The sequence below is a fragment of the Rhinopithecus roxellana genome, chromosome 21, assembly GCF_007565055.1.
Source record: "Rhinopithecus roxellana isolate Shanxi Qingling chromosome 21, ASM756505v1, whole genome shotgun sequence".
Taxonomy (NCBI): Eukaryota; Metazoa; Chordata; class Mammalia; order Primates; family Cercopithecidae; genus Rhinopithecus; species Rhinopithecus roxellana.
In genome coordinates, this window is record NC_044569.1 from 78,717,366 (window position 1) to 78,732,043 (window position 14,678).

The 14,678-nt window shown below is 37.1% G+C and overlaps 1 protein-coding gene across 3 annotated transcripts in view; it reads left to right on the forward strand.

The window, feature by feature from the left end:
* The window catches only part of RNF138 (ring finger protein 138), a 40,750-nt gene extending 27,558 nt beyond the window's left edge, over window positions 1–13,192 (forward strand). For 2 of the 3 annotated variants that reach the window (XM_030926033.1, XM_010380734.2), the window contains 4 exons: window positions 5,364–5,420; window positions 6,572–6,683; window positions 8,525–8,632; window positions 10,837–13,192. In XM_030926033.1, coding sequence (XP_030781893.1) covers window positions 5,364–5,420; window positions 6,572–6,683; window positions 8,525–8,632; window positions 10,837–10,905 — 346 coding nt within the window. In that variant the 3' untranslated portion in view covers window positions 10,906–13,192. The remainder of the gene's footprint in view (window positions 1–5,363; window positions 5,421–6,571; window positions 6,684–8,524; window positions 8,633–10,836) is intronic. The other variant, XM_030926032.1, reaches the window with a different exon arrangement.
* The last annotated feature ends 1,486 nt before the right edge of the window (window positions 13,193–14,678 follow it).

The window sequence follows — 14,678 nt, forward strand, 5'->3', positions numbered from 1 at the left end:
AATTTTCCCTGTGATAAACCATTTGTTTTGGTACCATTCATTGAGGAGCCGGTTCTTTGTCTACTGATTTATAATACCACTTCTGTTCTACACATCTCTGCATTCTAGTGTTTTTTCTGGCGGGGGAGGGGGGGGGGCGGTGGCAGTAGGAGGTGATCCATTTTTCATTCCTCTAGAAATATGACCTCTCAATTTTTTATTTTATTGAAGCAGGGTCTCACTGTGTTGCCCAGACCGATCTCAAACTCTGGGGATCAAACAGTCCTCCTACCTTAGCCTCCCAAAGTGTTGGGATCACAGGCATGAGCCACTGTGGTGCCTGGCCTCTTTCTCATTTTATTTATTATTTTTATTTTTTTGAGACAGAGTCTCACTCGGTCTCTCAGGCTGGAATGCAGTGGTGCTATCTCAGCTCACTACAACCTCCGCCTCTGGGTTCAAGTGATTCTTCTGCCTCAGACTCCTGAGTAACGGGGACTACAGGCATGCACCACCATGCCTGGCTAATTTTTGTATTTTTGGTACAGACAGAGTTTTGCCATGTTGGCCAAGCTGGTCTCGGCCTCCTGGCCTCAGGTGATCCGCCTGCCTTAGCCTCCCAAAGTGCTGGGATTACAGGAGTGAGCCACTGCGCCCAGCCTCCCATTTTAAAAAAATGCATTAACAGTTCATTTAGAACATGAGTAAATGTTTTATATATTTTTCTAGTAAAACCTTATAGTTTTTGTTGCTATAAAAATGAGCCCTTTTTTCCCCTGTTTGATAATCTAATTAGTTATTACTAGAGAGTAGAAATATCAATTGATTTTTATGTTAATCTTGTTTTCAGCAACTTTGATGATTTATTAGTTGTAATAGTTCTAATCTGGTAGTTCTTATAATCTATCTGTTGATTCTTTTACATTTATTATATAGAAAATCATATTTTCCCACAGTTTTGTCTGCTTTTAAACCTACTGTTCTATATAATACTTTATTTATTGCATTGAGTAGGTTTTTTTTTTTTTTTTTTTTTTTTGAGACAGAGTCTCGCTCTGTCGCCCGGGCTGGAGTGCAGTGGCCACATCTCAGCTCACTGCAAGCTCCGCCTCCTGGGTTTACGCCATTCTCCTGCCTCAGCCTCCCGAGTAGCTGGGACTACAGGCGCCCGCCACCTCACCCGGCTAGATTTTTGTATTTTTTTAGTAGAGACGGGGTTTCACTGTGTTAGCCAGGATGGTCTCGATCTCCTGACCTCGTGATCCGCCCGTCTCGGCCTCCCAGAGTGCTGGGATTACAGGCTTGAGCCACCGCGCCCGGCCTGCATTGAGTAGGTTTTCTATTCAGTGTTAAATAGCAGGCACCTTTTTCTTGTTCCTGATTTTAGTGGGAATACACCTATAATTTTACAAATAAGTATAATATTTACTATAGTTTTTTAGCATAGATCTTTTAGTTTTACAGTTTATCTGCTCCATGTCAGTATTACCCTGAATTTAAGATTTCCCCATTAAATAGTTTTACTCAAATCAGAATCATGTATGAAATTAAAAACATATACATCTGGCTAGAGTTCCAGATATTCTGATATCTGGAGTCTAGGCATTTGTATTTTTAAAAAGTATTGTGCTTACTATTTAACATTGGATAGATATCCTATTGAATGCAGTAAACCAAGTGAGATATAGAACATTAAATTTAAAAGCAACAGACATAACTATGGGAAAGTAAACTTTTTGTTTTATTATGGAGATTGAATTTTATTGGTGTTTCTGTATCTGATAAAATCATATTTTTTAAAAATAATAATGGCCGGGCGCGGTGGCTCAAGCCTGTAATCCCAGCACTCTGGGAGGCCGAGACGGGCGGATCACGAGGTCAGGAGATCGAGACCATCCTGGCTAACATGGTGAAACCCCGTCTCTACTAAAAATACAAAAAACTAGCCGGGCGAGGTGGCGGGCGCCTGTAGTCCCAGCTACTCCGGAGGCTGAGGCAGGAGAATGGCGTAAACCCAGGAGGCGGAGCTTGCAGTGACCTGAGGTCCGGCCACTGCACTCCAGCCTGGGTGACAGAGCGAGACTCCGTCTCAAAAAAAAAAAAAAAAAAAAAAAAAAAAATAATAATAATAATAATAATTTACTGTCAGTAATTGAGTTTCTATTGTTGAACCTCTTCCGAGCTAAATGAGCAGGCATGATACAAGGATGAGCAGGCATGATGGATACAACAGGCCAGGCATGAAACAAGGATGACTAGGAAGAACTAGAATGATGATAATGATAGTAATAATGGAAAAATTGAGAGTTACAATGGTAGATAGAAGGGAGAACATGTTTAAAAAGGGTATTAACTTTGATATTAAATGCTTTAAATCAGAAGTTTTGTGATTGCATTACCCTATCAGTAAAAGAATTGAGTATGTACCCCCAGTGTTTGTTTATTTAAAGGTATGCGTAGTACTGGCCGGGTGCGGTGGCTCACGCCTATAATCCCTGCACTTTGGGAGATCGAGGTGGGTGGATCACTTGAGGTCAGGACCAGCTGGGCCAACATGGTAAAACCCTGTCTCTACTAAAAATACAAAAATTAACCAGGCATGGTGGCATGTGCCAGTAGACCCAGCTACTTGGGAGGCCGAGGCACGAGAATCACTTGAACCCAGGAGGAGGAGTTTGCAATGAGCCAAGATTGTACTACTGCACTCCAGCCTGGGAGACAGAGCAAGACTGTCTCAAAAAAAAAAAAAAAAAAAGTAGATCAAATGGAAAATGTATGCCATAGGATAAAATAAAAATTTTCAAATCTGGCTGTGTGTGGTGGCTCACGCTTATAATCCCAGCACTTTGGGAGGCCAAGGCAGGTGGATCACCTGAGGTCGGGAGTTTGAGACCAGCCTGACCAACATGGAGAAACTCTGTCTCTACTAAAAATACAAAACGAGCTGGGTGTGGTCGTGCATGCCAGTAATCCCAACTTCTCGGGAGGCTGAGGTGGGAGAATCACTTGAACCCAGGAGACGGAGGTTGCAGTGAGCCACGATTGTGCCATTGCACTCCAGCCCGGGCAAGAAGAGCGAAACTCCATCTCAAAAAAAAAAAGCCCCAAAATTTTAAACCTGTTTTCTAAATATAAAAAGGATTGTTGCTGAAATTTGCATCTTCCCCAATGATATTATAGTTCTATAAACCAATTAGAAGTTGTTATAGTATTTTTAAAGGGCACATTCAAAAACCATTGATTATGTTAATTTGGAAAATTTTTAAGCTGGTTAGAAAAATCTACCAATTTTAAATGTATAGATATGAGTTGTTTTTCTTTAACTGGTGACACATGCTGTTTTTGGTAACAAAATCATATAACACTCCCTTAATAAATGCACTCTCCGTAATTTGACTTTATTTTGAAGAGCAGGTTTTTAGTTCCAGAAAGGTGCAAATAGTAGTTTAATAGTCTATTTGGGTTATGTACTTTCTTTTCAGATGGAGTTTCACTCTTGTTGCCCAGGCTGGAGTGCAGTGGCACAATCTCAGCTCACTACAACCTCCACCTTCTGGTTTCAAGCAGTTCTGCCTCAGCCTCCCAAGTAGCTGGGATTACACGCCCGGCTAATTTTTGTTTTTAGTAGAGACGGGGTTTCACCATGTTGGCTAGCTGGTCTTGAACTCCTGACTTTGTGATCCGCCTGCCTCGGCCTCCCAAAGTGCTGGGATTACAAGTGTGAGCCACTGCGCCCAGGCTGGGTTATGTTTTTTTTTTTTTTTTGAGACGGAGTCTTGCTCTGTTGCCCAGGCTGGAGTGCAGTGGTGCGATCTCAACTCACTGCAAGCTCCGCCTCCTGGGTTCACGCCATTCTCCTACCTCAGCCTCCCCAGCAGCTGGGACTACAGGCACCCGCCACCACGCCTGGCTAATTTTTTTGTATTTTTAGTAGAGACGGGGTTTCACCGTGTTAGCCAGGATGGTCTCGATCTCCTGACCTCGTGATCCGCCCACTTCGGCCTCCCAAAGTGCTGGGATTACAGGCGTGAGCTACCGCGCCCAGCCAGGTTATGTATTTTAACAGTGAAGTTTGCTTGCTTGCTTGGGCTATGTGTGGAGACATAACATGGTTATCTTCACAGAAGTGAACTGAGTGTCATTGGAATGGTGCCTTTTCACTGTGTACACGTTGTGTATACATTTATTATGAAAGTAAACAGAAAAGAAAGATCAGCTGCTAGGTAGATGATATAGTACTCCTTGTCTTTTTATAAAGGAAAAATGAATAACCAGTTTAAGTTCAACTTTCTAAACTTTGGCATTGAGATATAGAACCAACCTGTGTTGTACAATTTTTTCTTAGCCACTACCTATCTTATTACTGTGTTAAGATTTCTACTGTTGAAAGACATTTGCTTTTATAAAATTGACCACACTGGGCTGGGTGTGGTGGCTTACGCCTGTAATCCCAGCAGTTTGGGAGGCTGGGGTGGGCGGATCACCTGAGCTCAGGAGTTCAAGACCAGCCTGGCCAACATGGCAAAACCCCATCTCTACTAAAAATACAAAAATTAGCCAGTCGTGGTGGCTCACGCCTGTAATCCCAGCTACTTGGGCGGCTGAGGCAGAAGAATTGCTCGAACCCAGGAGGCGGAGGTTGCAGTGAGCCAGGATTGCACCACTGCATTCCAGCCTGGGCGACAGATTGAGACTCCATCTCAAAAAATAAATAAATAAATAAAAATTGACCGCATTAATCAACTTATGTAGCACACAAGTGACAGTCCCTGTATGGAATACTTACTCTTCCCTCAGGATTCCTCTGATATTCCATATGACACATGACTCTTTGGCATATGGTAAAAGTAGAGATGTCAAGTTGTTCTATATATTAAATGTTAGTGAAGCCTGGTTTCTTTCCTTTTAGGAAATAAAATACAAACATAATGAACATTTACTATTTTCTTAAATTACTCCACTTTGGAGGGCATAACCTTGTACCATGTCCTAGTTTCAAGTAAAAAAGTTCACAAATTCTTGAGTCTACCCTAGCATTTAAAAGCTTACTAGTCTAGGTAAAGGTAGAGGAATGGGATTTTTAAGGTAATTCTGCAAAATTCTCCATACTTCTGTAACTGCATAAGTTAATTTTAAAGAACATGAATAACAATCTAGTAAGCAGTTTATTTAAAAGTAATTAATATTGTAATTATTTCATAGTTCAGAACCATTTGAAGTTCAGATTTTGTTTCTTAAAGGACCCAATAGGAAAAAGGAGTATTGAAGTTCAGAATTTTAAAACAAATTCAGACTAGTCTTCTTCATTAATGGTTCAAGATAATGAACCTTTAATGTGTTTTCATTACTCTGAGGTACTAACTTTTCCCCCTGTGCTTCTTAAGCAATAGGAGTGAAACATCCACATCTGATAACACAGAAACTTACCAAGAGAATACAAGGTAAGCTTTTGAAAAATCCTGCCACTTTAGCAAATAATATTATATTTATCACATTATCAAATAGCTTTTTAAATTAAACTTTTTTTTTTTTTTTTTTTGAGACGGAGTCTCGCTTTGTTTGCCCAGGCTGGAGTGCAGTGGTGTGATCTTGGCTCACTGCAAACTGCGCCTCCCAGGTTCAAGTGATTCTCCTGCCTCAGCCTCCTGAGTATCTGGTATTATAGGCGCCCGCCACCATGCCTGGCTAATTTTTGTATTTTTAGTAGAGACAGGGTTTCACCATGTTGGCCAGGCTGGTCTCGAACTCCTGACCTCAGATAATCCACCTGCCTAGGCTTCCCGAAGTGCTGGGATTACAGGCATGAGCCACCGCGCCTGGCTGTAAATTAAACTTTAAAAATTCAGTTAAATCATTAGGCATAGTGTTTGAAGTTAGCAGTTTAGAAATAGAAAATGAAGTTACTGCTTTTAAGAATCACATTAGGTTAAAAGAGTTTAGCTATTCTCTTTCACTGTGGTCAGGTTTCTTCCACACATTATTCAGGTAAAGTTGTCCATGTTGAACTGTCCCTTCCTGAAATTCAGAAGTATTAAAACTCAGTGATGCTTGATCCTTAGAATGTTTTCGGGTATTTCATTCTTATGATCAGTGCTTTTTTTGCTTTTCCTTTGAATTTTGGATGTTGGATTCCTAGGGCCTGATATTTATTAGAGATACGATATTGATGGAAGTCTTTTAGAAGTTTTAAGTTCCTAGATAAAAGGTTTGCAAAATGTGGAATACTACAGAATATTAAAAATTTTCAAGGGACATACAATGACAGCTATTGGCATCACACAAACGACTACAATTAAGTTTGGACCTAACTACGTAATAAATGGAGCCAGCTAGATTTTTGGTTTTGTTTTTGTTTTGACCTAGAGACACCATGAAAAAATTTACTGAGGACACTAAAAGTACTGTAAACTGAGATTGGGAACCTCTGTAATGCATCATTTCCTGAAAACATGTTCAAAATGAGAGAATCTTTGAATAGTCTAATAATGATAACTTTTTAAAAAATGTGTAGTGATTCCTCAAAAAATAGGAGAGCATTATTTTTATGTTATGATTTTGAATTAACTATGTTTCATTTAAAATTGTTTTATAGTTCTTCTGGTCATCCTACTTTTAAGTGTCCCCTGTGTCAAGAATCAAATTTTACCAGACAGCGTTTACTGGATCACTGTAACAGTAATCACCTATTTCAGATAGTTCCTGTGGTAAGTACATATGTTTAAGACAGTCTTCTGCTTAGAATAAAACATGCTGTTGTATTTATTTCACTTTATGTATACGAGGGAAAGTAGTTGATTTATATTTGGTTGGGGCATTATAAGTAAGGTAGATTTTTGTCAACAAAGGATTGATGACTGTGAAGCAAAATGAGATATTTAAAATTGCAGTAACTCATTATAAAAAGGGAGATGCATAGTGTGAGGTAATATAGCAGTCTGGAGAAGAGTGAAGTAATGAAAGATGAACTGGGAACTCATTCCTGCGCAATAGCACAACCTGTCTATTGAGGCCTCAGTTACTACTTGCTCTGTAGATGGCAGACAAGTAGATCTAGTCAGGTTGATTGCTATAGGTGAAAATACCTATAAGTAAGAATAAAGTCAGCAGGTCTTTTTATTGTTTTCTTGCAGAATATGGTATGTGAATGCATAAAGCAAGGAAAGAAAAGACTTAGACTTTCTATTTGATGCCTACATATTTTTTATGACATTTTGAGGGTATGTAAGAAAATGGTGAGAGCTTTTTGATAGTGAGGGAGATAGAGCAGAACTCAGGATTCCAGCATACAATGATCCTAGAAGTGTTTCACAGGTAAGTTATTTCAGCTGTGAATGGACCAGGAGAAACTGAGCTGGGAGAGATATTTCCCTTTCAGCTGAACATTTTGATATATAAATACTGTCTTCAGAAAGAAGAATAGGAAGGAAAATGTTATCAATAAGAACTGTAGGTATTTCTAAGTTGTTTTATTGAGTATGCTAGGAAGAGTTGTGAAAGAATATGCTTCAGGACTGGGCATGGTGGCTTATGCCTGTAATTTAGCACTTTGGGAGGCCAAGAGGGGAGGATTGTTTGAGCCCAAGAGTTCGAGACTAGCCTGGGCAACATAGTGAGACCCTGTCTATTTAAAAATAAAGAAGATAAAAAGAATATGCTTCAATAACCATTGAGGATGATCTTAAGCTCTCACATACCACCTAAGAAGGTGTACTACCTACTTTGCTTATTAGAATGGGTTCAGTTATGCTTAGACAAATACAGTGCCAAAGAAGTTCCAGGAAATCTCGCTCTTATTTAAGATTTTACTTAGTTTTATATTGGATTACCAAATTTTTATTCATTTCTGCCTAATATTCGATATATCATAAACTTTGACTAGAGTTTAATTACTGAAGGTTTTTTTTGTGTTATTACAATTATGTTATCCATTCACTTTTTAAGATGTACTTCATTTAAATGTAAGGATATGGCTGGGTGTGGTGGCACACGCCTTGAATCCCAGCACTATGGGAGGCCAAGGCAGGAGGATTGCTTGAGCCCAGGAGTTTGAGACCCAGCCTGGACAACAGCGAGACCGTGTCTCTAGTTTAAAAAAAGAAAAGAAAAACTAAGGATACAATTTAAAGTAAATTTTCCAGTTTACTTCATTTTTATTTTACTTACAAATGAAATAAAACTAATACTAATTATATGATTATTGTATAGATCAAATGAGATAATATATTGGGTATGTTGCAGGCAACCAGTTAGTGATAACTATCATTACAGTTGGTATTATTAAAAGCTAGATGTGCTGTTTCTGTTGAAACATTTGTGTAATAAGAGATTTAAGGAATAGAATGGTATTCTTACTGTGTTAGATTAATGTCATTTATCTAAGGTAATTAATTGGGAAATGATCTAGTCATGGAACTTGGCCTTTAAAAATGCTTCTCACGTAGATATTTTTGGTTACATATCCCTATTCTATTTTAATAGTCTCAATAATTGTATAATATTTCATTGTTTTTATTAAATTTTTTTTAAAACAATCCGTTTCTTATAGACATGTCCTATTTGTGTGTCTCTTCCTTGGGGAGATCCTAGCCAGATTACCAGAAATTTTGTTAGTCATCTAAATCAGAGACATCAGTTTGATTATGGAGAATTTGTGGTAAGTGATTTCTTCAAGATTAAAAAAGTACTGTTTAAATATTGAAGTTAAAATAACTTTTTTTTTTAATCTAGACTTAAATTTTGTGGCAAGCTGTTGTATCTTGATGGATTTAGAGCAAGTTCTTAGGTTTTTAATAATATTGGTGAACTTTAGCTTGTAGAAATGGTAAAAATGGAGTTTATTCTCTACCTCCTGTACTAGAGAGAATTAATAGAGGAACAGCAAGCACCCAGATTAGCAAAATGATGATTTACATGAAAACTCTGTGTAGATTTAAGGGAAAATTATACCTACAAGAGAAGTAAAATTGGTACAACATATGGAGGATACATTTCTCATGTCATGTAAGTTGCTTGTATTATGCTAGAAATCTTAGATTTCTCACATCTAACAAACATGTAAGACACATCCTTTTTAAAAACGAGGGAGCTTAGTTATCAGGCAAAGCTAGGTTACAAAGAGACTTAAGAGTGTAAGAGAAGTTGTATAATGTAAAAATGAATTCATAGAGCAAAATGGATTAATTTCTACTTCTAAATATGTGTGATGTACTTTTAAAATTAGGTGAATACCTGTTTTATTAATTGTTAAATTGCATTTTATTCAACTTCAGTTTAATCAAAACTTTATTTAAAATTAGTCCTGACAAAGAATGGCTATTTGTTTTCCAGTTTAGGTAAGCACAGTGACATGAACAAAATCTACATTTTTGTCTGCCTTCCAGTGTTGATTCTAGATTATTATTACATTCTCTAGATTGTAAGAAAGATTGTAATGTATTTGGAAATACAAAAATTTGTGAACCACTTTTGATCTAATTGTCAAGTTGTTTTACCTTGCCATAGAAAAGTAGGTAATCTAGGCAGGGCATGGTGACTCACACCTGTAATCCCAGCACTTCGGGAGGCACAGGTGGGCGGATCACAAGGTCAGGAGATCAAGACCATCCTGACTAATACAGTGAAACCCCGTCTCTACTAAAAATACAAAAAATTAGCCGGGCGTGGTTGCGGGTGCCTGTAGTCCCAGCTACTCAGGAGGCTGAGGCAGGAGAATGGGATGAACCCAGGAGGCGGAGCTTGCAGCGAGCAGAGATCATGCCACTGCACTCCAGCCTGGACGACAAAGCAAGATTCCGTCTCAAAAAAAAAAAAAGACAAGAAAAGTCAACAATCTAATTATTTCACATTGTCAAATAGAGGCCTTAATTTTAAAGCAAAACTCATAGGGCATAAAATTGATAGCAAATACAGCAAATGTAATTTTTAAGATTAAGGAGTAGTTTTATAACTGATTGAATAAGCTGTAGACTTCATGTTATGGTTAAGAATTTATTACTGAGCTGGGCACGATGGCTCATGCCTGTAATCCCAGTACTTTGGGAGGCTAAGGCAGGTGGATCACCGGAGGCTGGGAGTTCAAGACCAGCCTGAGCAACATGGCGAAACCCTGTCTCTACTAACGATACAAAAATTAGCTGGGTGTGGTGGTGTGTACCTGTAATCCCAGCTACTTGAGAGGCTGAGGCATAAGAATTGCTTGAGTCCAGGAGGTGGAGGTTGTGGTGAGCCAAGATTGTACCACTGCACTCCAGCCTGAGTGACAGAGCCAAACTCCCGGAAAAAAAAAAAAAAAAAAAAAAAAGTCCTTACTCAACTCATAATTCAATAAATGCTTGTTTTCTTAAAATCAGTTCACTGTCAGACATTTGGCATTATTTTCTAGAGATGAAATTTTCAAAAAATTCATAAATCAAAAAATATTTATGATTGTGTGTTATGATTAACTTCAGTTGTGTTTTTCATTTTTTATTTTTATTTTTTAAAGAGACAGTCTCCCTGTGTTGCCCAGGCTGGCCTGAAACTCATAGGCTCAAACTTATCTTCTGCCTCAGCCTCCTGAATAGCTGCAACTACAGGCGCATGCTTACCCAGCTTTACAATTAACCACGTTTTTTATTAATGACTTGATAAGGCATTATAAAACTCAGATTTTGTTCTGTGCTGATCTCTCTGTTTTACAACTGAAGTTTTTATTAAAGTTCAGGTATTCAAATCTTGTATCTTAAAAGATACCATTATATATGTTGTACATAACTGTCCTGAGTATGTGTAATGTGTATCAAGATGTCTAATGTATTGGGCAAAGTATTGAGTAGTTGAATATGTTTTTCCTGTTGACATGAATGTTACTGTTTTTAGAATCTTCAGCTAGATGAAGAAACCCAGTATCAAACTGCTGTTGAAGAATCTTTTCAAGTAAACATCTGAAGGCTGTAGACATCTCTGCATCTTTGTACCTGCAAGTGCCATCTTTAAGGGGGAAACTACATGAAGTCACCGTTTCAGTAACTTGATGTGTATATTAATAAAAGTAATTCAGTCATTTTAGTTTTTTATTGAAAATAAATGTGGGGCTTCTAAAAACTTCATCCTCTTGATAAGTTAAAAAATAAAAGTTATGACATGAGCTTTAAAAGCATAAAAAAGATGTTTCACTAATGTAACGGTAAAAGAGACTCCCTGTTGTACTTTATCTTTTTGTAATATTAAATATTCTTGAATTTTTCATTATTATGTTGCTTTTGAAATTTGGTGCATTCCTCCCATTTACTTTATTATTGTACACATTTAACACACAGTATCAAATTTTGAACGATGTGATTGATATAACCTAACAAATCTGAGCCAGTTATTAGAGTTGCAGAATAGAAACTTGAAGTGCTAAATGGAATAATCCAAAGGAAATTTTAAAATGCAGATTCTAGCTGAAAAATTCAACTATAAGAAAATTGTATTTATATAACATTTACTATTTTTGAAGACTAGTGAGATTTCTGTAATAATTTTAGTTCTTTAAAAAGTGAAAGCTTGTTGTAAAGATATTTTCTTTTTGTTATTAGAAGGAAATACAAAGAGAAAAATTTATTTCTTTCATGGGCATTTGGTAATTTCAGTCTTTTTGACTGATTTGTAAGCCTGGAATATACTAAGCTGAATAACAGCTCTTTGGCCTCAGAATTTTCAGTAGCCAGTATTTCTGATTAACTAAGTTGAAACTGTTATTAGAAACTTTCAGTTGGTGATATTGTATTCTAGAAGATGTAAATGAGAGGTTTGACTTCATCTCAGTTTAGAAATTTATTCAAAGCTAAAGATGTATAATTGTATATATACATATACTTTTGTGTGTGTATATACACACATGTATGTATGTATGCAGTTTGTCAGGTTATATATAGAATTTCTATTAAGGATTTTTTAAATGGACAAGCAATAGGGGGTTGAAGTGTTTATCTGATTTGTTAAAGTTTTGTATATCACCAAATTTTTAAAAAGTGATAGTCACAGTGCTAAGTGATCTAGTTGGCTGCTATTACACCTTAAAAATTGAGTTTACACACACACACAATTACCTGTGTATATGGTGCTCATTTGTTATTCTCAAATATAATGTGTGACCGTGATATAATGAGAGATTCTACCAACCACTGTTTCACTACTTTTTAGTCAAAATTGGGTTTGTTCTTAGTATTCATTAGTGAAAATCAAAGTATTTTGTAGAAGGCCCAAATCACAGAATAAAGGACTAAGAGTGGATTCGCTGACATTCCATACTAATATACATTGTTTATGCTTTCTTTAAAATAACTAAAAGAACATAAAAGAGAATCTCAGAAGTAGTTTGCTGCTAATATATACATATATTGTATAAAAAGGTATATTTTGGTTTTGTTAAAACCCTTGTTGACTTTTCTACACTGAACATTTTTTTAACTTGATTTAATAAAAATGTTAATTTTGGAAGTGGAGTTTTGTAAAAACCTTTTTCAGTCACACAGTAAAGACTTTATGGATTGTAATAACCACCACAAAAAAAGCCATACATCTTAATGAACATATGCCTTCGTTCTGTCATTTTAAAGAGTGATGTTTACTGTGTATGTGCTTGAGCATTTTCTCTGCAGTTACATGGGTGTAATTTAAAAAACAGCTCCTTTTTAAGAGACTTTTGACCATAGTTTTTTCCAGTTTAAAGCAGTAACTTTCATAGTTTCTTTCAAAGTTTAATACATCCAATATGTCAAGTTAAACCATTCTGGGATTTGGGAACTTCTTTAAAGGAAAATTGTAGTAGAGGTCATCTTGATGGAGTTGTGTTTTAAAGTTTTGTGAATGAGTTAAATATCATTGATAGTCTTGTGTGTCTCACATATCAGCTTTTTCATAAGGAAAATACTATTTGCTTTTATCTGAGAATTTCTCAGTATGAAAATGATTGTTTAAAATTTCCCCTCTTTTTGTCAGTGAATTGGGAATAGGGATAGACTTTACAGATTTAATTTATGGAAATTAAATTTATGGGGAAAAGTTTTTATTTTTAATATTACTTATAGCTGAGTCAGGATTAAAAGAGGGAAACTGTATTGATACTCCCAATACCTAAATTTCACAGTACCACTTAGGAAAGCTATTTCAACAAATTACTGTTTAGTTGTTAAACAGTCTTATTTGAGATGTATTGCTTTATTTTTCAATTAAAAGTGGTTTTCTCCTACTTGTGTGTCTAATTAAAATTTTGTCTGGAGGCAAACATTTAACTCTCATAATTCACCCTGAAAGACATGTAGGAGATAACCCATTATTTTGCACTTAAAAAAGTGGATAAGAAAAAGCTACCACATGCTAGTGCTATATGTCAGATTTAACTTTATAAACCAAACCTATTTTATCCATTTCAAATTGTTAATCACCTTATAAAGCAATTTTATGAAGTGTCCGTGGAGCAAGATTTTTAAGCCCTGTTAGCAGCTAGGCAGAAAGCTTGTTAATTGCTTAATAAACATTTTTGTATGGAGATACTACTTATAAGTAAGATATCAGGATTATAAAACTACATTGCCAAATACAATGTCATATCCTATGGGCTGCTTGTTAAGTATTAATTACGATCTTCAATACATCATAACTTCTACAGAAACCCCTTACAGCTGCTACTCAAACCCCTTGTAGAAGCGTGACTTTTTAGCATACTGTGTAGAAAAGGTGTGACCCAGAAAACATGTAAATACACATAAAACTCATAATAGACGTAAGTAAAGCACCCATTCCATGATACCAGTTAGTGTGTAACATAATTCTCTGTGCAGTAGTTTTGAAAAAAGATAGGGAAGGGAGGTGAGTTAAAGGGGGATACAGGAATCTCAGGAAAATGGGAGTTACAGCCTGTCTCCCCGCTTCAACAACGGTGGTCCAGTCTTGGGATTGAGAAAGATGACATACACTGCATTCGTCCCCCAAGAGGAGTAAAATGGGCATATTCCATTTTGTACTTTATTGACAAACAATTTAAACTATATTGTACTATGTCCTGTATAACAAACTCTTCCATCCTGAGGAACATATACCCCCATCTCTACAAGTAGTCAAAAAAATTGGCCGGGTGTGGTGGTGTGCACCTGTAGTCCCAACTACTCAGGAGGCTGAGGTGGGAGGATGGCTTGAGCTAGGGAGGTTGAGGCCGCAGTGAGCTGTTACTGTGCCACTGCACTCCAGTCTGGATAACAGCAAGACTCAACAAAATAAAAAACAGGATTTTTACTTTTATTTTTTTGAGATAGAGTTTGCTCTTGTTGCCCAGGCTGGAGTGGAATGGCATGATCTTGGCCCACTGCAACCTCCACCTCCCGGGTCAAGCGATTCTCCTGCCTTAGCTGGGATTATAGGCACGCACCACCATGCCCGGCTAATTTTTTGTATTTAGTAGAAACAGAGTTTTACTATGTTGGTCAGGCTGGTCTTGAACTCCTGACCTCAGGGGATCCACCCACTTCAGCCTCCCAAAGTGCTGGGATTACAGGTGTGGGCCACCATGCCCGGCCAAAAAACAGGAATTCTTAAGATTGTAATAGTGAAAGACATACTGCAGAATTTAAGACGAGCAAGGCAGGGGAGTAAATATGGAAGACTGGTAACCAGATGAGTCACAGCCATTTGGTGGAGGATATGGAGAGGAAGAAAATAGGATGTGAGGGAGATTCCAT